Here is a 22,736-nt window from a genome sequence, read left to right on the forward strand (position 1 = left end):
GTAGCCTTGGCCACTTGAGCTTCGAGCTCGGGGCCACGGTGGCCCGAGCTTTGAACCTGCAACCATGGCTGCTAGATTGAGACACTCGCGGACACGACGCTTTGACATCTTGCCGCCATGGCGTCACTTGAGCTCAGGCTCGTGGAAGCCATGGCCATAGGATCTTCGGGCGTGGGGCTATGGATGTTCAATGCGAAAAAGCAACGGAGAAGACGAGGAAAAAAAATAACAGAGAGAGAGAGAGAGAGAAAGGGGTGACAGGCAGGCCCGGCGACACGCGTGTCCCGCTCTGAAGGGACTATTGTAAATATCAAGTGACGTCAATGTGGTACCCATTATTTTGTCCGAGGAAGTTGTCTCTTCGTGCAGTTCAATGGAAAAAGATCATGGGTCAAGACGTGTTTTGTAACTTATGGCAACTTGTGGCCCACACAACGTGGTTCGTGCAAGTCCTGCTGAGAAAGCTCCTTGGTTAAAGTTTTCATCAAATTGGGCGTGATAAAAATCCCTGGATGGACACCAACCAGTTGGGATTACGGGGAATTCCCAATTCATGAACTGGAGTCACTCGTTCAAGCTCAGATCTCACCACTTGCTTGAGCCATTTACACTTACGAGACATGCAAAAAACAAAAATCATGATAATAATTAGAGGTGCACAAAAAAATCAGGAACCACCTAGAATCATACCGTGAGCTATTTTCATGGGACCGGTCTGGTTATTGGAACTAATGAGTACTTATATGGTTCTCGATTTCAGGTGTGGAACTACCCACCCGAACATGACCGATATATATATATATATATATATATATATGTGTGTGTGTGTGTGTGTGTGTGTGTGTGTGTGTGTGTGTGTGTGTGTGTGTGTGTACAAGGGGTCTTCTGGTTTTGTCGGTGCTTGAAACAATTTTATCTTCTCCATATTACTATATATATATTGTGTTTTATTTTTATGTCAAAAACCCAAATTTGGCAATCTCATTCAGTGAGAGATGCTCACAAACACCTTATCTCGCTCTTTTCTCTTTCATGATTCCTCTCATGTCTCAACTCTATCGCTCTCGGTCACCTCTCACCTCTGGCCTCGGGCCCTCTATCAATCACTAGTACCTTGAAGCTGTGATGAAGGTGACCATTTTCATATTTTTATTAGGATTAGGCGCGCACACACAAAAAAATTGAGAGTAAAGACCGGAAAAAGAAATCTAAACATAAAATTTATCCCGATTCACCCTTAAACTAGGGCTATATCCACAGAGAGGAATCCATTATAATTAAAATCTCCCAGCTCTACGGCATAACTAGAAAGAGTCATCACAAGTCCAAACTTCTAATAAAATATTAGCTTAAACTATATATGTCATTTGGCGTTCCACAGTGCGCCGCCCCGAGACCCTTGCCGAGGTGGCTCCTTGGACCCTCGCTCACTAGCCAAGGACCAAGGCTGTCGTGTCTTCTTATTTATGGAGAGTATGAACCACACTCCAAATAATTTTTGAAAATAGACGTCAATCATATTTCCAAATTTGCTTATATCTTGCTAATCTTGCGGGTTTTGGGACGCATGCATATTGCCGGGTTTAATGCATATTTCCAACCAGGTTTAATGTATATTTCTAGGTTTTTAAAACATGCATATTTCCAGGTTTAAGGCACTTGCGGTGGGGATTGGCAAGTCTTGGAAGGCATGATCGGTTCCATAGACCCTCCCCGAAAAAGGACCCAATTGGTGGTCTGGTTCTCGAGTGAGTCCATGATCTAGTGAGTGGCTCCCGATTTCTAATTTGTAAAATTCAACCCTTTGTGGGTGGTTCTCGATTTTAAGGTGGGAGCCGATCTACCCCGAAAGCGATCACTCTAAATAACAACTATTAGTAAACCTGGCATTGCCCTAGCCGATAACAACGTTTGCTTTGCCTCCTCGTTCCGTCCCTAAACTTGTCGTATCGGACGCACACATGACTTCATTAAAATCGAGAGTACAAAAAAAGAAAAGGTTTTAGACGATGATTGAACGTCCAATAAAATTTTCAGGTACGTTGTAATGTAACGTGATTGCTTTAGAGGAAGAGGGGGAGGCAAAACTGAGAGAGATCAATGGCATCATGACTGGTCAATAACGTACCGTCCCTGGATTCGCTTGTCACGGTTTGATCCGCATACAAACAGACAAAAAGCAAAACCGGGGAGGGAAAAAGTGGGGCCCCCTCTCTTTTGTCCTGTTTTTTTTTCTAATCAGAGATTGGTCGTATTGTAACCGTCCCCCTATGCCTCCCTCCCTCCCTCACCCTCAAGTTGCGTTTATAAATCTCTCTCTATTCCACTCTAATTCCTTCGTTAACACTCCTCTCTGATGAACGTTCTCTCTCTTTGTGCGTGATGTGTGGAGGCGCGATCATTTCCGACTTCGTCGAGGAGCAGCTCGACCGCTGCCGTCCCAACCGTAAGCTGACCGCTCACGACCTCTGGTCCGAGCTCGACCCCATCTCTGACCTCCTCGGCTTCGGCGGTCCGGTTGCCCATGGCCATCCCAGCCCTTTCTCTCTCGTCCCAAACCAGCTCAACCAAGGTATGTCTCGTTTAGTCATTCACCATTTCTTTCTCTCTTTTTTCTCTTGCGTGATCTTCAAATTGTTGTGGACCTTTTGTTGTCCAAATAATAATCCTCGACTTGATGAACTAGTACTTGTGATTCGTACGGTAGACTAGCCTTGCTAGATCAATTCTGGCTAATTGTCTAAGATGACTACTGTCTTAAGTCTTCATTTAAATCGTGTTATTATCTAGTACCTACCATCTGTAGATCAATGTTAATCTAAACTTATTGTTTACTTAATGGCCAAAAAGTAGGATTGTTGTTTAGTTATCGAAGTTCCTCTTCTTCTTCTTTTTTTCCCTATGTTGTGCTCGTACAAGTGCCAGTGACGATGAGCGAAGAGATGAAGAGTGAGGAGGCGGGTCATGGACACGTGTCGGAAACCCAGAAGAGGAAGAGCAAGAGCCAGAGGGCTCGCAAGAACGTTTTCAGAGGGATCCGGCAGAGGCCCTGGGGCAAGTGGGCCGCCGAGATCAGAGACCCCCACAGGGGCGTCCGCGTCTGGCTCGGCACCTTCAACACCGCCGAGGAGGCGGCTCGAGCCTACGATGAAGCCGCCAAGCACATCCGTGGCGACAAGGCCAAGCTCAACTTCTCTGCCCCCCACAGGCCCGAGGCTCCGGCCCAGCCGCCGGCTAAGAAGAGGTGCGTGGCTCCCGACGAGCCGGCCCGATGGGCCGAGCCGAAGGATGAGGCCGGAGCTGCAGGATGTGAGCTGAAGGAGCAGATCGCCAGCTTGGAATCTTTCCTGGGGTTGGAGCCAACTGAGGAGCCGCTCAAGCTGGGCGCAGGCGCCGAGCCGTCTTCGGCTGATCTCTGGATGCTCGAAGACCTCGTCACTCATCACCAGCACCGTTTTGATAACCAGCTTGTTTATTAGATAATAACTGGGTTGATCACTGATGATGGTGCTTTAATCTTTGTGTTCTAGCTTGTGATGGTTAATTATGGCATGTTCCAGACATGTAAGAATCGCCGTGTTTCAGAGTGTTGCGAACACGGCACCTAGTATTGCGTCGTACTTATTATCGCACGCATCTTTCTGCCGTTGTCATCGCCCTTCTCTCTCTTCGCATTAGATCTTGAAAATCTGGTCCGATTTTCACGATGTCGGTGCATGTATGTGCCCGCGTTTCATCATTAATTATGAAGCAGCATTAGTATATGCTTTTGGTGTTATAATACTCAGTAATTGTCTATGTGGGGGGTGATTATTTAATGCTAATATAATGAGATAGGACCATTCTATTTTCTCTGTAACTTTCAAAAGGGAGACTTGCAGATTGGTGCCTTTGCGATCAGACGTGGAAAGTGAAGAAGGTCTAGGAAAAAGGCTTGAATAGAACGAACGAGGTTCAGACAAGTGCACGTACCTTTCCGCATTAAACAAATCATATTTGACAATTAGGAATCTTTTGGAAATTGGTGGTATTGCGATAATCCAGACAATAGTACTATATCATAACAAGCAAATTAATTCATAGATGGTGAAAATTACTTGAGCACTCGAAGTTGAAAACGATAACTAGTCAACAATTCAATCTCGTCTTCTTTTAAGAGAAGATTGAACTCGAGTGTCTTCCCCAACTTTAAGGAACATGAAGATCTGACGATGCTGCAGCTGCTTCCCGTGGGAAGATCCTCGCAAACGACGTTGTAGGATTCTGCACGAGGAAAGGGTTTTGGAGGCAACATCACGAAGAATTTTCTCGTGTTAATAAACCTATGCAGGTTGCTAACCCGCATTAGGACATGATCGAGGAGCGGTTTATGAGAATGGAGAAAGCGATTCCATAAGTTTGGTTGTGGCAACGGAAGGGGCAATAGGGCGGTATTAGCGCCGGTGTTGGGTGATGAAGCCGATGGTAGTGGCCGCTCGATAGTGGTGGCAAACGGCCATGGCAGACGGTGGTGGTAAGATAAATCATCTATATAATTCGTAAACTCGTATTTGTAACAGGAGTATGTGAACAATGCTTCGTTGTCACATATCGACCGAACCCCGGTGTCGTTAGGTGTAGTATTTGATCAAAAAGTCGGGTGAAGTAATCTATCAGTCCAAGGACCACGCTTTAACCTAAAGTACCCTAACATAGACCAGAAGATCAATAATGCTTAACATCAAGCCAAAACTAGTAGCACCAATCCGACAAGTGACCCAACACTTCTTGGCAAAAATTCAACAAAATCCACTTCGCTGAACATTAAACAGTCACAGTTCGAACTGAAATTAGATACGTGGGGTTGAGACCATGGTCCGTGACCAAAGAGGGATTTGGAAAATGATGTTCATCGAGTCTATTGCAGCCTAACTATAGGCAAAATTAATTCGAGAGAGAGAGATATTTGAATTTGGAAACCCACGTGAGTCGAGGAATACTTGAATGATCTCGGTTCATCTGAGCCTGGTTGATCCAAGCCATTGGATCACGCGGATTCCGGGTGTGGAGCCGACATGATCGGGCAAGTCGGATCAACTGGGATAGTGTGCACCTGGACCGGCTAATAATTTTCTTGCGGAGTCACTTTCATCTGCTACAGCTATTCAGTGCATTTTGCCTAATCGTTCCTGTCTCCATTCATTCAAAATTCTAATAATGGCGTGCGTCAACCGGTAATTACAAGCAATGCCCACATACAGATCTTTCTCATGGACGTTCTCTAGATTTTGGTTGATTATGGCTTGACTAAACCTCGATTCGGATGTCATCCTCGAGTAATCCTATTTGTATTGGCTTCTCCCAAGGGGGAAAAGAAAAAAGAGAGATGTTTTATTAGGAAATCCCGGGCCTGAGTATCCGCGACACGTGTCGACCACATGCGTTGAGAAAATATCCTCACGCAAACAATTAAGCCAAGGATTCAAAAGCAGGTGTGCAAGAGTCAAATTGGCATACCTGGTTGGTGGAGCAATGATATGACTTCGTTGAAATGGAAGCGCTGTTGCCCGTCAAGGAAGATGCATGAACCGAACCAAAGGATGCGTCACTCAAAATCCAAGTGGGGTCTTTGATTGAGGACATCAATCAAAGGAACAAAGTTTGAGTTTTATACTGCAGCATTGCAACTGGTGCAGATTTCTCTTTTCTCTTCGACATTCTCTGGGTCACTCTGGTGCAATCTTCACTCGTCACCATGTTCCCGCAGTGCAAATGCTGTAGCATGGAGAATATTAGAAAACGAAAAGAAAACAATTGGGTTCATGTCAGCTGAGTCAGTTCACATTCTCTTTAAGACAGAATCACCATGCTTTCAACTTGGAAATGAAAACTTGCTCAGAAATTAGTTGCATCCATAGGGACCATACCACTCGGAGAATTTCCCTTTTGTGAGCAACATCCAATTTCTTTTCATGATACATGACCAACAAGTTGGTGTTTTAAAATGATTATGCAGCCTTTAAGAAAAGACAAGTGCTTATTAGAATCCTTCGCCTCCTCTCCGACTTATTCAAGGCCTTTACTGCAGCTCTTAACAGAGCAAAGTACCGAAAAACCACCTCAGATAAATAACAATCTACAGGAGGAACATAGATCCTGTTTGAAAGTTTATCAAGTAATTGGCACTGATAAAAAATACATATGGACTATGTAAATCACAAAAAATGACTGACAGAGACTATGCCAACAAAGGTTAATTGGAAAACTAACAATCCTTGCCAAAAACAAAAGGCGACCACTCTCATTAGAGGGTGGTCAAACAGTCTTTTCAGGATAACTTTCTCGTGTAATCTGTGATGGGCTCAACAAAGGTAAATTAAAAAAACTAATGATCAATGCCAAAGCCACTGCTAACTTTTTATGCTTCAGCAACAATGATAAAACTTGCACTCTATCTAGTGACCAAGAAAAAGAAAGCCTTTGAGACTCAACACACTATTGGCAGCGGAGCTGCAGAAGAATAAGTTCCCTCCTCATAAATTTTCTATTGTTTAAGCAACGGAATATATCTCTGTTACTGAAGAAATGCCGTCAAAAGTGCAATATCAATTGGGATGCAAATAATGATCCAACAATAATACAGGGAAAGTGGTTGAAAAGAAGAAGCCCATAACTTTCACAATGAATCCTCTCTAAGCTAAATGACCAAAAGGGTAAATTGACTCAGCATTCAGAGACATTGAATGCTTCTGCTCGTTTTATAGAAGCACTCAAAACATAGAAAGAGAGAGAGAGAGAGATACAAAGAACACAGACACACTCTTCAGAATGGAGATAAAAAAGAGAATCACACTGCACATTCCACCGAAAAGGGCATGACCAGAAGCTCAACAATCATTCCCTGTATTGAATATATGGTTAAAAATGTTCATATCCTAGCATCCTGTTCTTGTCATTTACTCATCCTTCCTCCCTCTTTACAAGGTGGCTCTGGTGCAAGTATAAAAGTCATATTTGCTAATGAAATATGAAGACACAATCTTGATAGCACTTACATAATTAGAAATGAATTCAAGCATCATCATTACCATAAAAGAACTATAATGTAATCCACTTGTAATACTTCCCCAAGGGAAAAGGGTGGGAAAAAAGGAACCCTACTGTAGGCCAAGCCAACCCGTGATTGAAGAGAACTAACATACCGAGACCCAAATGAATTGTTACAAATCTCATGTTTAGGGATGAAGACCAATCTTGCTTCAAGTTAGGGCACCTCAGTCTCCAAAAGTTAGCTATCCTATGGAAAATAACGAGGAAGTCATTTTGTTCATGGTTGACAAGAAATAAATTTCCAATTGCAGTATTCAGATCCCCTAAGCTTTTCTTGAACAAAACAATCAGCTTTGACATGGACGCTTTTTACAAAGTTCAATACAGTCTCATCCATTATATCCTCAATCCTCTCCAAATTGATCTCAACAACTTCGGACTTAACCAACAGCTAGGAGATTCCATGCTCTTGTCACTTTTTGTGGGAGAGATCTGTTCTTCCCCATGCGCTTTACCTTCTATTTAAAAGAGCAAGCAAAATAATGTAATACATAAGGAGACCCTGAAAGGAAGATCGATCTAGTTTACAGCGGTCAGGGAGTCTATGGAAACGGCTTGCTATTGAGGGATCGACAGCTGATCGCAACAGCTCCTCAAGGTCCAAAGCATTAAAAAAGACATCACTTTTGAGACACCATACGAAATAAAATTTTCGAAGAGTGCACATGTTTAAAAAACCAGAGGGAAATATGAAGAGACTAGATAAAAAAATCGCAGTTGCATGAAGGAATTTCTTGAAAGGAACACATGAAACCCTTGATCAATCAATTCACCAATACAGAACGTTCCACCGAAACATTTACATTCTTTCTTTCTGACCAGTTCATTGTATATAAGCTTATAGCCATAAACACGTTATGTACACTAAATCATGAAATCTGATATTCACATTGTCCTGACGGCACAGACAACCCAATATCATCCACTGATTGAACCTTGACGAATGTAGCATTACCAAGTTAACACATTGTCGTCAATCTGATCGGAACCTTCTCCCTCGCGGCATCACCAATTCCATCCACTACTAAACTCCTCAGCATTTTCTTGAATGCGAAATGCACACAATTCGACAGCGCAATCCAACATATGACTTCATACACAAAGTCAAGTGCGAAACCTGAACCAGAACCAAACCGCGAAGACGAATCATCCTCCCAATTAGGTCCCCCGAAGTTCCATCCACTGCTGTCTCCGCCGCCGCTTCCGCCGCTGGGACCAAAACCCCCACCAAACGGGTCGCTGCCGTAAAATCCAGAGTCTCCGACATCGCCCCCTTCATCGGGGCAATCTCCAGACAATGATCTCCGCTTCGATCGCCGCTTTCTCCGGACGAGACGGCGAGGCAGGGTTCTGCAGGCCTGAGATCTCACGACGGCGGAGGAGATTTGAAGGACCGAGGCGGAAGGTGCCGATTGGTCGCCGGGCGAATCGGAGACAGCAATATGGTGATGGGATCGAGCGAGCGAGAGCTTCGCGAGCCCTAGGCCCGAGACGAGCGTGTCGATCGACAGAGCGACGTCCATGGTGGGGAGATTGAGGAGAAAGCAAACGATGGAGAGAATCGGCAGGGGAAGTTGGGGTTCGAGGGGGACGATTTTCCCGGGAAAATTGCGGAAATTGACGGGAAAACCCGAGCCAAAGCGTGCTGGAAAGAAAACCATGAAGAACGGAAAGAAACCAACTGTAGGGCTTGGGCTTGGGCTTGGGCTTGGGCTTGGGCTTAAGAGTTATAAGGAGGCCCACTTATTTATGGATATAAGATCTCGTTTGTTCTATGACCCATTTTGTCGGGTTGGGGCTTATCGGATCCAAGCTTGATCCGAGAGAGGTCAGCGTTGAAACAGACCAGATCCCACCTATCTACTTTATTCAAACACGACACACTTTGGAAAACACGTTTTGTTATTGAAATACATCATCAATTGACCAAGAAACATGCTATCCCTAAATTGCCCGTCGTTGGCCGATCACGAGATGTGGAACGTCTTCGACGATCGGCCTGTCCCCTGTCGTCATAGGTAATTTCCCCATCGCTAGTTAGTTGTTGGCATGTCGCGCGACGCCGCAAATCAGCTGCCGGTCATCGGCGGCCTGTCGCCAAATGCCGTGGCGGAGGAAGAAGACAATTAGGAGATTTCCTAAAAAAAGAAAAAGAAAAAATAAAGACATAGAAATTTATCACAAATAAGTTTTTTAAAATTGAATTAAATATGAAAGTGCTTTATTAATATGGATTGGACCGAGTATGAGTGGTTAAATTTGTATTGCATGAAAATGAGTTAAAGCGATTAAATGTGTCAGTATATATTGGACCATTTTCAAGCGACCTACATGTTTGAGTGGTGTAATAATAGAATATGAAAGTATTTGATTTTATTACTACGATTTACCAAACAATTAATAGAATATAACAAAAATAGTTGTATCTTAACTAAAAATCCAAACAACTTAACGTAGCTTTACGGAATATTATCTCCAAGCATTGTCAATCTTAAATGTGGATGCGCATGAGTGTGCCTTTTCACTTAAAAATAAAATAAAATCAACCAACAGCCAATTCTTCTTTATTAATTTTACTATCTCAACACTCAATCAAAATCCAGGATCGTTTTCCTCTCGACGATTTTGCCAATCAATTTCTCAATTTAGGCCGAGACTTTCCGTCAAAGACTTTCGCACTATGTGCAATTGATTCCTTCTCTTTGTTGATTATCTTGTTCATCGGTCACTTCTGTCTTTGACCGGACTTTGTTCTCACTTTGGTGTGACCACATTAATTTATTTTTCTCGCACATGATAAATATTAGTATCCCATTAGTATCATCGCTCGATTGCGATGTACCGCACGAAAAGTAATAACTGCGCCCACATTTTCCGTATAATAAATCAGATCATCATGTGGTTCCACCAACTTTTTCACATTAGTAGCTCATCGATTAGTCAAATCCGGTATGCCAAAAAATATATATATATACCAATTAATCACGTAATTACTTTAGTTTAATCTTTTGATTAACGAGGAAGACATCCTCCGATTCTAGAAGTCCGGACAAGTCCATGAGAAAATGAAAAATGAGAGAAATTTCCAGATTTTCGTGTCGTCGCTGTTTTCAGTTTCCGTGGAGCAGTTGTGTACAGCGAAATCAACTCAAAACTCTCCCTCTCTCTCTCTCTCTCTCTCTCTCTCTCTCTCTAGCGATCCAGAAAGCCAAATCGAAACCGCATTGTTCTTCGCGATCGTCTCGGAGATTCTTCATCGCCCGAGAGGTCTCTCTCTCGCTCGTGGACTCGAGTCCCAATCCAAATCCGTTCGGAACTGGAACTTCCCAAGTTGGCCAATCGATCGATCGCGAGGAGATTCTTTCTTGAGCTCCAATGGCGTCGGAGCAGTTGATGGGGACCGGTGGGCACCGGTACTTCCAGATGGAGTCGGAGCCTTCTCAGGCGACGGCGTCGTCCATCCATTCGTTCCGTCAGGGCTCCGCGGAGCTGACTCGGATCTTCGACGAGTTGCCGATGGCGACGATCGTGTCCGTCTCGAGGCCCGACGCCGGCGATATCAGCCCGGTGCTCTTGTCTTATACGATTGAGTTTCGGTACAAGCAGGTAGAGGTTCTATGCTTGCTCGCTGGCGCGCGCGATGCGGGCTTGAGATTGTACCTTTTTTGCTCTTTGCCGCGATCACTCGTTTGAGCTTTACGTTTGACTTGCGTCTCGAATTGTTAGAAGTATTTCGGCTTTTTGCTTGGGAGGCTAGTTCAGTTTACTTTGCTGCAGTGATACTTTTGAGATGTTGATGAATCGTTGGACATGGATGAGCATTTGAGCAATTGCGTTGTTTGCTTTGCTCTAACTGATAAGCGTCTCTTTACACCAGTGGACGTGATACCCAGTGATGTTTTACTCTGTTGATTGATGCTGCAATTATGTTTAGCTTGAGATGAGTCAATATGACGCGCCACAATTTTCTGTCGTTTTGGTGCTTTAATAAGTGTAAATTCTGTATTATTTGATTACCACAATCTGAAAGTGGTAAGTCAAGTAGCTGAAATTCCTGCTCTTTGAGTCTTTTGCTCAAACGTCAGTCTGCAAATGTACTCAAATGTCAGTCTGCAAATGTACATCCTTGATCAGAATTTATCGTATTACAAGCTGGTATCTTTCTTTAAGATTCATTTTTTCTGTATTTGCGGATAAAAGTTTAATGTTGTACCTCATCGCCATCGTGATTTTCTAAGTTTTATAAGATTGTGCATGTTATTGTCTCACTCTCTGCTTTAAAAGCTTGGTTGGTGAGTTTCTCTCTCTTTGTCGTGAATCCTCTAGTTCAAATGGCGTTTATTGAAGAAAGCATCCCAAGTCTTCATTTTGCACTTTGCATTGAAGAAACGTGCCTTCATCGAGGAAATTCATGAGAAGCAGGAGCAGGTGTGTCTTGGATTGTGATATTCTAAATTAATTAAGTTTACAGCTGTTCAATTCTCTTTTTATGCTCTATTACCTTAGTTGTTTAATGCTAATGTTTCAGAAGATGCGGGCTTTTGATGTACTTCTTATTGGAATATTAAGGTTAAAGAATGGCTTCAAAATCTAGGATTTGGAGATCATACACCAGCTGTGCAAGATGAAGATGAAGTTGATGATGAGGCGGATCCTTTTCATCACGATGAAAGTTTTAAAAATAGGTAATCCCAGCACTATATGGCGCATTAATTGGATGGTTATGATTCGAAGCATCCATAATTTTAATAATTCTTACAGGTGGGTTTTTTGTTCAGAGATGTTCCCTCAAGAGCTGCTCTTCCTGTCATTCGACCTGCTTTGGGAAGGCAGCAATCTATATCGGACCGTGCCAAGATTGCAATGCAAGAGTACTTGAATCACTTCCTTGGAAACATGGATATTGTCAATTCTCGAGAGGTATACCATGGTAATTATGCTTAACTATATGGTAGTTATTTTTCCTTATTTTGGATGTGCATTGGTCTCTGAAAGTTTTATTTTTTTGGCTAGATTGTTAGAAGTGTTGTGTCTAGTTGTAGCTAGCTGATATGGTCATATCTTTGTCTGTGAGAGCTGTATCTTTTATGAAGTCCAGCTTTTAGTGTTAAACAGTGTTATGGCACTGCATGTGGGCACCTTGGTACGACCACTGAAAGCAATTGCCATTTCGACATCACTATTTGTGGAAATAATTGTCAAAGGTCCTCCTTGGTAACCACTTCAAGTAAAACATGTTTCTCAATCAATTGTTTTGTCATCCAAAAAACTCTGTAGTTCTCATATGTTTCTGAGAGAAGCAAATGGTCGTGGTTTCTTTGCACTTGAATATTGGGAGATGGTAGCAGTACTAATATTGTCCCAGTTGTCCTAACATCAGCTCTTTCATGCTTGGTGAGCTACACCATAGGTATGCAAGTTTTTGGAGGTTTCCAAGTTATCTTTCTGCCCAGAGTATGGGCCCAAACTGAAGGAGGAGTATGTAATGGTGAAGCACCTGCCAAAGATTTCTAAAAGTGATGATTCCAGAAGATGCTGTGCATGTGGTTGGTTCAATTGCTGTAAGAATAACTGGCAAAAGGTAATATCATGCATCCATGCAGTTGAGGTTCATACTAGTCATATTAGTTGTGGCAATAGGCGTTCATGTAGCCTCTCTCTTTGAGAACCTTTCTTTCTCATTCCAATTGCAGCATGTATTTGTACATGTGCATTAACCTTTTTTTCCCTTCTTTGCAAAATGAAGTATTATTTGCTCATTAAATACTGGATGCCATACCGCTCCACACGAACAGATTGATGATTTTTGCTACTAGATCTTGGCACTGAATCAGTTTTAAAGAGTCCTATATTTATCATAATCATTTTTCCTTTTGTTTTCGTCATGATACGTCGTCAACCATTCCTCCTCTTTTTGTCTTTCTCCTTTTTCTCTGTATAAATCGATACACCTTTTGGCATTCAAACTTTCTGACTGGAATAGAAATTTTATCCAGTTTATTTCTATGGTGCACTTTCGGATATATTATCCTCGCGACAAACTCTTAAGCACACTGTACATTGCAGGTGTGGGCAGTGCTAAAACCTGGATTTTTAGCCTTGCTGGGGGATCCCTTTGATACAAAACCTTTGGATATAATTGTTTTTGACGTGTTACCAGCATCAGATGGAAATGGAGAAGGTAGAGTGTCGTTGGCTAAAGAAGTGAAGGAAAGTAATCCACTCCGCCATGCGTTCAGGGTAAGAACGCTCGCAGCATGCAACAGTTCCCTCAATGTGTGTGTTGGGGTGTGGGTGTAGAAAACTTATTGACTTGGTACATTCTAGTACTTTTGATGTCGGTATCATCATGGAGGAGTTTAAATGTACTTCATCTTCTCTACAATTGCCACAGAGTGGCTCCGCTCTGGGACCTGAGCCTGTATATGCGGAAAATTGGAATCTAGGCTAAGAGTGTTGCATGAGAAAAGTGATAGCAACTACTGTTCTGCTGACTCCCAGGCATTAGTGGTACTTTGAACTACTTTATTTGTATAGGTTTGTAACTTAACTATGTATTATTCACATAGGAGATTTACTCATTTTATTGATAAAATATCCAAAGATTATTTGGCTCATTGACAGAAAAATCTGACTGAAAGGAATTGGTAGAAGTTTACTACGTCATGTTGTTTGTGGCTATTGAGTGGTTGAGAAACATCGTAGATAGTTGTTTATGTGATAAAACCTTAATAAACAATATTTGGTGATTGTTAGAAAGGATGGGGAACACTTACTTTGACTCCCCATCAGATGCAGGATGATATGGGTGAAGGATATATGTCTCGAATGATCGGGACATCATAATACGTTTTCATTTTATCATGGCTAAAATCCGAATGACATGTTGCACTAAATGGAATAAATAGGAAACAGTTTAATAGCGAACTAACATCGCGTAATGTGGAAGGTGACTTGCGGTACCCGGAACATCAGATTAAGAGTCAAGAGCAATGCTAAAGTCAAAGATTGGGTGGCAGCTATCAATGACGCTGGTCTTAGGCCTCCGGAAGGTTGGTGCCATCCTCATCGTTTTGGCTCTTTTGCTCCTCCAAGGGGTTTGAATGATGACGGTAGCCGGGCTCAGTGGTTCATTGACGGCCAGGCAGCATTTGCAGCCATTGCTTCCTCTATTGAAAATGCGAAATCGGAGGTTTGCGTCTCCCAACCCTGACTCTTAGTTTTGTCAGAATGTAGTGCAATTCTTGAATCATAAATGATCACTTAGATCACATAAATGAAGTGAAAAGGGTCACATAATGCATGTCATAACTGGCCAATGGTTACTGCAGATTTTTATCTGTGGATGGTGGGTGTGCCCAGAACTATATTTAAGGCGTCCTTTTCATACAAATGTTTCTTCAAGGCTTGATGCTTTATTGGAAGCAAAAGCTAAGCAAGGAGTGCAGGTAAAATTTACTGTTGACGACAGATTGGGGTCATTATGTCTGCTTTTCCTTTTCTAGTGATACTGTTGAGAAGATGCAGTTTTCTAGAAATTGAGATTTACTATAATAGATAAATACACAAGTAGATGATCAGTTTTAGCTCAATTAACATTACTAAATTGGTTCTAGAACCAAATATTAACGTATGACTATGAACGTAGTCGAACTTTCTTTTTCGCCTAGGGTCGGTGAGGTTACCATAAATTTGAATCCTAAGCTCGAATTGTGGAATTGTAAGATTTTACAAACTTTGTAAAGTAGCTACAAGATTTTGCGAGTCTAATGCATATTGGATCTGAAAGCTCAAAACTACTAAATTAAGCAGTTACTAGCATTATCGATTAGAACTTCAGATTAAATCTTTGTTATACATTAACTAATATTTGTTCAATCCAAAAGATTAAAGGTGGTTCTTTGAAATAACTGGAGATCATTGTCTATAATACACAAACAATACCTAAATTAAATGCTTACCAAAAGGAATTACTAATTGTTCAAAGTTATTTGGTCAAAGAAAAAGTTAAAACTTTAAATATAATTTAGAATTAAACTTCTGAATAAATTTTTTGAAAAATGAGTATACTGATAAAGCTAAATAACCACTGATCTAGATTAAATTTCTAGGAGAATAAATCCAGAAATTTGCTTCTATCATTTAAAATTCAGGATACAAAAAGACATGTATGGGTCAGATGTGATTATGTTGTTGGAGTCGCTCCAAAGCAATGTTGCTGATAAGGAGCGATCATTATTTTTGAGATGTTGCTTGAGCAAGTCCCTTGGGGAGAAGCAGGATTTTTATTGATCTAAACGTTTTCAGTGACGAGTCAACTCGCGATTTTGACAACTCTGATGAAGATAGTGAAGTCCTTGCACCTTTTGCACTATTCTCCTCCTTTTCCTTTATTTTTCCTAAATGCACATCTAGTGAAAAACCCATTGTTCATCACTCTTTTTTCTAATATTTGGAGGCTGTCTTTGTTTGTTTTTTATTTTGTGATCGCAGATTTACATTCTTTTGTACAAAGAGGTGGCCCTTGCTTTGAAAATCAACAGCGTGTACAGCAAAAGAAAGCTTCTTAGCATTCATGAGAATGTGAGGGTACTTCGATATCCTGATCACTTTTCTAGTGGTGTCTACCTATGGTATGCGACTTTAGGAACGATTGATAGGTTTGTAAGGCTTTCTAGACATTGTTCTCGGGGGCTGGCAATTTCTGATATTAGCATCTGGCTGGATTCAGGTCCCACCACGAAAAGATCGTCATCGTGGATTACCAGATTTGTTTCATAGGTGGACTAGATTTGTGTTTCGGTCGTTACGACACCTCTGAACACAAGGTCGGTGACTTTCCCCCTTTGATCTGGCCTGGAAAGGATTATTACAACCCAAGGTAAGCTTCATCTGCATGTCAGCGATCCTATTCTACAATTTGCGGTGGAGATTTCAGATGCTCCATATGCTACTTACCTAATTGTTATACCATGTCTAGTTCTATCGTCCCTTGAAATAAGTTGATGTTAGCAGTCATTTATATTACTTGGAGGTGTAAGGGATTATTGCTGGATCAATAATTGAAAAGGCTTTTCGGAAATACTTCGTTCTGTTAGCGGTGATATGAAACTGTACCTATCCAATTACTTGTTTAGATACATGGAGGACTATTGCTTGGTCTTTTCCTTGACCTGCCAATTGATGAGCATTGCACTTTAAAATGTGATCTATCAGGGAATCTGAGCCAAATTCGTGGGAAGACACAGTGAAAGATGAATTGGACCGTGAAAAATATCCTCGCATGCCTTGGCATGACGTCCATTGTGCTCTATTGGGACCACCCTGCAGGGATGTAGCTAGACACTTCGTTCAACGGTGGAACTATGCAAAGGTCCATTTGGGTTTTGTTTTCTCAGAATTGGTACATCTTCTTAGAAGTCATGAACCCGTGACTTACTGTGCATAATATTTAATCTTCAGAGAAATAAAGCCCCGTATGAGGATGCAATTCCTCTGCTTATGCCTCAACATCATATGGTGATTCCACACTACATGGGTAGAAGGAAGGAGTTGGAGGTTGAGAACAAGAACGTTGAAGATGGTCATAATAAAAGCCTCAAAAGACAAGACTCTTTTTCCTCTAGATCATCTTCACAAGATATTCCACTGCTTCTTCCTCAAGAGCTTGATAGTGTCGATGCTCCTCCAGAAGGGAGTCCAAAATCCAGCGATCTTGATCATAATATTTGTCTCATTGATCAGCCAAGCAGACTAGGCAGGAATCATCACTTTTATTTACGTAAATCCAAATATGAAGATGTGGTTGATACGCCAATGAAGGGTTTTGTTGATGACCTTGACCTGGATTTTCATAAAAAACCCTGTCCGCCAGTTGGGTTGCCATTGAATCCAGAATGGTGGGAAACACAGGAGCGGGGTGATCAAATGGCACCTGCAGATGAAACTGGGCAAGTTGGTCCTTGCACTCCATGTCGTTGTCAGGTGGGTCATGTCTCCTGACTGCAGTGTTTCCTGTGTTACTCAAAATTTAATTGTTCTATGTGTTACTCTTTTAAGTGATATGTTCATTTCAGCATTTTGAATATTAAATCTCCGATATTCTGATTCTAGTTGGAAATTTAGTCTTCTCTGCAAATTCTGGACTTTTGAAGGATGATTTCTAGAAATATGTTGTATACTGATGCGTCAAAGTTTCTCACAATTATCAGATATTAGAAATACTGATCTTGAACTAAATGTTTCCTCACAGGCGACATATGATTAGGGGATTATGATGGTGATTGTTGATAAGGTCATTTGAAAACTAATGTACTTTGCCTTATCAAAATAATTATTAGAATATGGTAGTGGTACTTTTTTTTTTTACACAAATATGGTAGTGATACTTGAAACTGCCCTTCGTGCTTTAGTATTTATGAATCTTTGGCTGCTAGCCTACATCAAACTACATCCCGATATTTCTGCGAAGGAAGTCTGTAAACTGTGGCAACAGAAGGAACTTAGTCGGTCATGTGATGCCACACTTAAGATACAACATCTTATTCTTGTTTCATATGTGTTCTGCTCTAGTACCTGGTAGATTGTCATATGCCCAAACTCTGTTTTATTTTGAACAATGTCAGCACGTCATTATCCTTGTTTTAGCCATCATTACATGAAATGTTACAAGGGCTTGTAATCTATGTGATTATTTATTATATTATGGTGATTTCCTTTACATAATTCATTGTCATGATTTCCAGGTAATTAGGAGTGTCAGCCAGTGGTCCGCTGGAACAAGCCAGACTGAGGAAAGTATACACAACGCCTATTGTTCTCTTATTGAGAAAGCAGAACACTTTATTTATATTGAGGTATAAAGGCAAGCTCCATTTCCTGAAATTCTCCAGTTTTCAAGGCAAAGTTTGTGAAGCGAGTAGTTTTCGTTGGCGATAACACATTATTGGACAAAGAATTTTGTAGGACATACTCAACTGGGGGAAAGTATGTTGCGGTGGATATCCTGTATCAAATAAAACATAAATCTTCAGAACATTGTAGTTCATTCTCTTGATACAAGCCATATTTCTATCTTCTTTTGCATTTAAAGGATGTTTATGCAGTTGGCTATGCATCTTAATTCCCATACATTGGTGAATGCTAATTTTGATTATTTGGTCAAACTGTGCCTTTATATCTTATTGTACCTAGAGTTTTATCTTTATGTTGGGTTTCATTCTAATTATACTGATTGTTCACTCCTGACCTTGTCCAATTCTCGGGCAACAAAATTGCCAGAATCAATTTTTTATATCAGGTCTTTCAGGTGATGAAATTATCCGAAATCGTGTTTTGGAATCGCTATACCGCCGAATTTTGAAAGCTCATAATGATAAGAGATCTTTCAGAGTTATCATTGTTATACCTCTCCTACCCGGTTTCCAGGTTTATTTCTCTATTCCTTGAGATTGAACTTCGAGTTCATAACCGACAGCAGTTTTTTTTTTATTTTAAACTAAACGTTGGCATTCAACAGGGTGGGATTGATGATGGTGGCGCGGCGTCTGTTAGAGCCATAATGCACTGGCAATATCGAACTATTTGCAGAGGAAACAGTTCAATATTGCACAATCTTTATGATCTACTTGGTTCTAAAGCTAACGATTTCATCTCTTTCTACGGTCTCAGAGCTAGTGGGAAGCTCTTTGATGGAGGCCCCATTGCATCTAGCCAGGTAGGGTACCATGACTAAAGCAAATTAACCCTATAGATATTTACTTTAACATTCACTATCCTTATGCCTCATGTTGCTTTTTTCTATGTGATTCCATTTCTGATATTTATCGGGTCTTGCATGGAACCCAGGGAAGCACATTTACCATGCTGTTCTGAGTATTTGTGATCCTGTATTGCAGGTGTACGTGCATAGCAAAGTCCTGATAATAGACGACTGCATGTCGCTTATAGGATCAGCGAATATAAATGATAGAAGTTTGCTTGGTTCCAGAGATTCTGAGGTACTAGCTACTACTGGAGCTTCAGAGTCATGCAATTGCTTATTGGTACCTTAGAGATGATTGAAGTCTTTCGGACTTTTTTAAAGTAATCAACACCTATAAGCATGAGAATGAGATAGCTGATCTTCTTACTAGCTTTCCCTTCTGCAGCGTTCTTAAACTGGTAGAGTGGTGTGTCAGCTTTCAATTGATTGGTTTAGATCTATTATTTTCATTTCCACGTTATCTTCATTCCTTTGGTTTGCCGTTCCTTCTTTTCTTCATCCTGAGATAAAATGATTATCTCTTTTCTGTCCTTAAAAAGGAGAAGAAAGCTATATACGTTACCACTGTATATATGAAAGTGGATTTATCACCATATCAAATGGTGAAACCGTGAAAGATTTGATACACCAGGTTCTGTGGCTCTGCTTCAGTAATACATGGTCTAGCGTCACTGTCCTCCTGGTATTTCTGCATCTTCTTGACGTTTTTTCTTCATCTCATCCTTCTTTATTCCTGCTTTTAACATAGATTGCCGTGCTTATCGAAGACAAGGAATTAGTTGATTCAACTATGGGAGGCATTCCTTGGAAGGCTGGAAAATTTTCTCAGAGTCTTCGTCTTTCTCTGTGGTCTGAACACCTTGGTCTTCATGCTGGAGAGGTCAGTGAAAATGATCTTCTGTTTTTGGAATTTTGGATTGAGCTTGAGGGTTGTATACACATTAGCGTCTGGGTGCTGTATATGTGTGGATAAAAGTAGAGATTCATTAAGTTTTTATTTAATCACAGGCTATGAGTTTTACTCAGCTTGTTTCTATTTTACTCAGGTGAATCAAATAATTGATCCAGTGGTTGATTCTACTTACAAAGATATATGGATGGCAACTGCTAAGGTAAGAGGCTTCTCACCCTGGTTTCAAAGATTTTCAGTGTACCTAAGGAGTATTTTTGGCTTTTGAAAATGGGTGAACCCACTTTTAGTTGTTTCCATTGCATTTGGTAGAACCAGGTCCCTCATGCGAAGAAATCTGATGGGAGCCAGTGTGAGCGTGCGTGCATGCATGAGAGATTGTGTGTGGGTGTGGGTTTGGGGGTTTGTGTAATTTGGTCCAATGTGTACTATAGTCGTTCGATTGGGAATTGCCAGCATTTACTGATCATTTGTTTGTACATTTGGCAGACAAATACCGCAATTTATCAAGACGTCTTCTCTTGCATACCTAATGATCTTATACATTCCAGGTACAGCACACATCTGGTGTGGTCTGTTTTCTGCATCTCTTTTCTTCCTTTGGGTTGCTTATGACAATGCATATGTAATCAGATCTTCCTTTTGCATCTCTCATCTTTCTTGTGAGTTGACTGTGTTTTGTGATGATTGCCATGCAGAGTTGCCATCAGAGAAAACTCGGCCCACTGGAAGGAGAAAATTGGGCACACTACTATTGATTTAGGTATTGCCCCTGAGAAATTAGAGTCCTTCCACAATGGCGATATGAATAGGACCGATCCCATGCTGAGATTGGAGTCAGTGAGGGGTCATCTTGTTTCTTTTCCCTTAGATTTCATGTGCAGAGAAGATTTAAGACCGGTATTTAACGAGAGCGAATATTACGCATCTCCTCAAGTTTTCCACTGAGCATCGTTTTTGGGGGAGCTTAAAAGGGTTACGACCACGAAAGAAGCACGGACAGCCGCATCTGTATCATTACATGCATATATTATTACACTCTCCGGAAAAACGATTCTGACTCCATTTTTTTTTTCTAGCATTTCGGTGGGGTCATTTTGGGGTAGGAGCGAAGTTGTAATTTCGTCATGGATATAAAAGTACGACTTTAGGAATAATGTTATCCTTTGTCATTTGAACTTTTGCTTCATCTCATTATGAAGCTTCATTTCGTTAAATGCTTCTTGTTTTGAGTCAAAACGGAAGCTGATGCTCTTTACCCTCATGAACTCCTCCGGCCCCATCTCCGCATGCTCGCAAGAAGTTCGATCGGTGAAGATGAGGACCGACGGCATTGTTTATGGTCGATTTTACATGAGGAGAAAAAGAAAAGCCCGAATATAATTTATCCTTCTTGTGTTCTTTTTCTTTTGCGTTCTATAAAGAAAGAAGCATGGCTTTTAGAAGTTGGGGTGGGAACCTCATGCGAGCTCCGAAATTCAGCCTCACAAAACACTCTTCTATTGCGAATCGTGCCATGTCAACATCGAATGCGGGTGAACTTAATTAGTAGGTTTGGGGGGGACATCCCACTAACATTAGCAATGACCGAATCTATGGCTAAGTCTCCCACTAACAATCACCACATCGAGCCCTTTATCAGGCGCTCATTACACATATATCGGCTGCAGCCAACTAATCCCACCAAAGCCAAATCCATTAAAATTTTTCCATCTACATAAATCGCGGGGAAAAAAATATTGAAAACATCATAATTTTCGTACGACGTTCACTTCGGTGCAAAAAATTTTCACCGGATCATTTTAAGTGTTAAATTTGAGTAAAGACGATCACTTAAATGCCTTTAATAATAAATTTCGAGAATTCGGTCCACTTGACTTAGAAATTTTAATGATCCCTCTTGAACTTCGGCTTCTCTTTTTTTGCCCTTTTCTACGTGTTCTCTCGTTCACCGACCCACGATGAGAAAAAGTTCATGGTCCTCGAGTTCTCCCCTCCCCCCCCCCACCCCCGAAAAATATGGCCCCCTGGCCAAAAACCCGCCACGTGTCTCGGCATCTTCGTTGGGCCTTAAAAGTCCATCGATTCCATTATGTGATTTTCTTCTTTTTTTTCCTTGACCCGAAATTTCTCATCCACGGAACAAGCCAAAAAAAAAAAATAATAAAAAGGTCGAGGGTTGACCCTTTCATAGTCATCACCCGGGGCTGTTTCCCATTCGATTACCGTGGCCAACCATATGACATTAATTAAGCCAAAGCTCGATTTTACTAAGCGGTCACCAATGATTGATTATTAATACCATGATGGACAGGTGGGCGATGTGACAATCTCGAAACGGGTCCCCAAAGCCAAAGCCAATTCTCGTCCGCACGAATATCATAAACATGTGGGTCGCTGACGTAATTCCCCACCACCATTAAAACCAAACTGCCCCTTCGGACCGGCCCCCGCAATTCTCTACAATCGTGTGGCCAAATGCCGTGTCTTTCGCCACGTCATTATCGTTAACGTTCACGTCGACGTCGGCCACCGTATATTGGTCGCCCTCTATTGGTGGGCGACCCTAGTATGTTATCGCATCAGCGCACCGAGGTCGTATATATTAGACCCAATCACGAAAGAGAGCAGTAGGTTATGCGTATCATTACCAATGATTCACTTTGCCTTAACCCCCACTAACTTGTTCGCACCAAACACGCCTAAAAGGACCACGTCGATCCAACATGTTCTTATTAGAGGTACCAAGAGAAAAAGGCATTATAGGTCTTCCATTTGTCGAAAACTCGTAGTCGCGAAGCACGTCTTGATCCTCAAGATGATCGAAGACTATCGAAGGTGAAAGGTTCTCTTCACCCGAGAGAAGTGTTCAAGAGAGGAGATGGACTCTACAAATTACTGTATTCACCTTACTTTCACCTTATCGAAACGATTACAAGACTCGCCTATATATAGGCGTAAAACCAAGACTCC

The 22,736-nt window shown here is 41.5% G+C and overlaps 3 protein-coding genes across 10 annotated transcripts; 2 read left to right on the forward strand and 1 right to left on the reverse strand.

Annotated features, from left to right (window-relative positions):
• The first annotated feature begins 2,296 nt into the window (after positions 1 to 2,296).
• On the forward strand, positions 2,297 to 3,627 carry LOC115751758 (ethylene-responsive transcription factor RAP2-3). 3 transcript variants are annotated; one of them, XM_030689740.2, is made up of 2 exons: positions 2,297 to 2,572; positions 2,911 to 3,627. In XM_030689740.2, exons 1-2 carry the CDS (start codon positions 2,383 to 2,385, stop codon positions 3,477 to 3,479), a joined length of 759 nt encoding a protein of 252 aa, XP_030545600.2. In that variant the 5' UTR covers positions 2,297 to 2,382; the 3' UTR covers positions 3,480 to 3,627. The 3 variants fall into 3 exon arrangements, with proteins under 3 accessions (XP_030545600.2, XP_048137163.1, XP_048137166.1); XM_048281206.1 differs by having other exon boundaries at positions 2,298 to 2,572; positions 2,926 to 3,627; XM_048281209.1 differs by having other exon boundaries at positions 2,302 to 2,572; positions 2,941 to 3,627.
• A 4,421-nt stretch (positions 3,628 to 8,048) lies between these two features.
• Positions 8,049 to 8,612, reverse strand: LOC115751759 (ATP-dependent RNA helicase A-like). Its single transcript, XM_030689743.2, has one exon. It carries the CDS (start codon positions 8,610 to 8,612, stop codon positions 8,049 to 8,051), a length of 564 nt encoding a protein of 187 aa, XP_030545603.2.
• Positions 8,613 to 10,174: 1,562 nt separating this feature from the next.
• Positions 10,175 to 21,002, forward strand: LOC115751741 (phospholipase D zeta 1). 6 transcript variants are annotated; one of them, XM_030689708.2, is made up of 20 exons: positions 10,178 to 10,695; positions 11,416 to 11,517; positions 11,659 to 11,774; positions 11,868 to 12,009; positions 12,500 to 12,670; positions 13,156 to 13,329; positions 14,039 to 14,281; positions 14,421 to 14,537; positions 15,583 to 15,722; positions 15,821 to 15,970; positions 16,306 to 16,462; positions 16,552 to 17,073; positions 17,835 to 17,945; positions 18,370 to 18,516; positions 18,608 to 18,805; positions 18,987 to 19,088; positions 19,602 to 19,733; positions 19,900 to 19,965; positions 20,253 to 20,314; positions 20,462 to 21,002. In XM_030689708.2, the coding sequence occupies exons 1-20, from the start codon at positions 10,465 to 10,467 to the stop codon at positions 20,709 to 20,711; spliced, it is 3,333 nt and encodes a 1,110-aa protein (XP_030545568.1). In that variant the 5' UTR covers positions 10,178 to 10,464; the 3' UTR covers positions 20,712 to 21,002. The 6 variants fall into 6 exon arrangements, with proteins under 6 accessions (XP_048135336.1, XP_030545568.1, XP_048135350.1 ...); XM_048279393.1 differs by having other exon boundaries at positions 10,666 to 10,695; positions 11,618 to 11,774; positions 11,851 to 12,009; positions 12,489 to 12,670; XM_030689710.2 differs by having other exon boundaries at positions 10,666 to 10,695; positions 11,618 to 11,774; positions 11,851 to 12,009.
• Positions 21,003 to 22,736: the final 1,734 nt, after the last annotated feature.

The sequence above is a fragment of the Rhodamnia argentea genome, chromosome 1 (genome assembly GCF_020921035.1).
Source record: "Rhodamnia argentea isolate NSW1041297 chromosome 1, ASM2092103v1, whole genome shotgun sequence".
NCBI classification, from domain to species: domain Eukaryota; kingdom Viridiplantae; phylum Streptophyta; class Magnoliopsida; order Myrtales; family Myrtaceae; genus Rhodamnia; species Rhodamnia argentea.

What these genes read in the sequence shown, in the direction of transcription:
- LOC115751758 (XM_030689740.2), top strand. Translation starts at nt 2,383, where the DNA reads ATGTGTGGAGGCGCGATCATTTCCGACTTCGTCGAGGAGCAGCTCGAC. An exon ending in CCCAAACCAGCTCAACCAAG is followed by an intron (nt 2,573 to 2,910) that starts GTATGTCTCGTT and finishes CCTATGTTGTGC; the next exon opens with TCGTACAAGTGCCAGTGACG.
- LOC115751759 (XM_030689743.2), bottom strand. Translation starts at nt 8,612, where the DNA reads ATGGACGTCGCTCTGTCGATCGACACGCTCGTCTCGGGCCTAGGGCTC.
- LOC115751741 (XM_030689708.2), top strand. Translation starts at nt 10,465, where the DNA reads ATGGCGTCGGAGCAGTTGATGGGGACCGGTGGGCACCGGTACTTCCAG. An exon ending in AACGGTGGAACTATGCAAAG is followed by an intron (nt 16,463 to 16,551) that starts GTCCATTTGGGT and finishes TTTAATCTTCAG; the next exon opens with AGAAATAAAGCCCCGTATGA. An exon ending in CTCTCCTACCCGGTTTCCAG is followed by an intron (nt 18,517 to 18,607) that starts GTTTATTTCTCT and finishes GGCATTCAACAG; the next exon opens with GGTGGGATTGATGATGGTGG.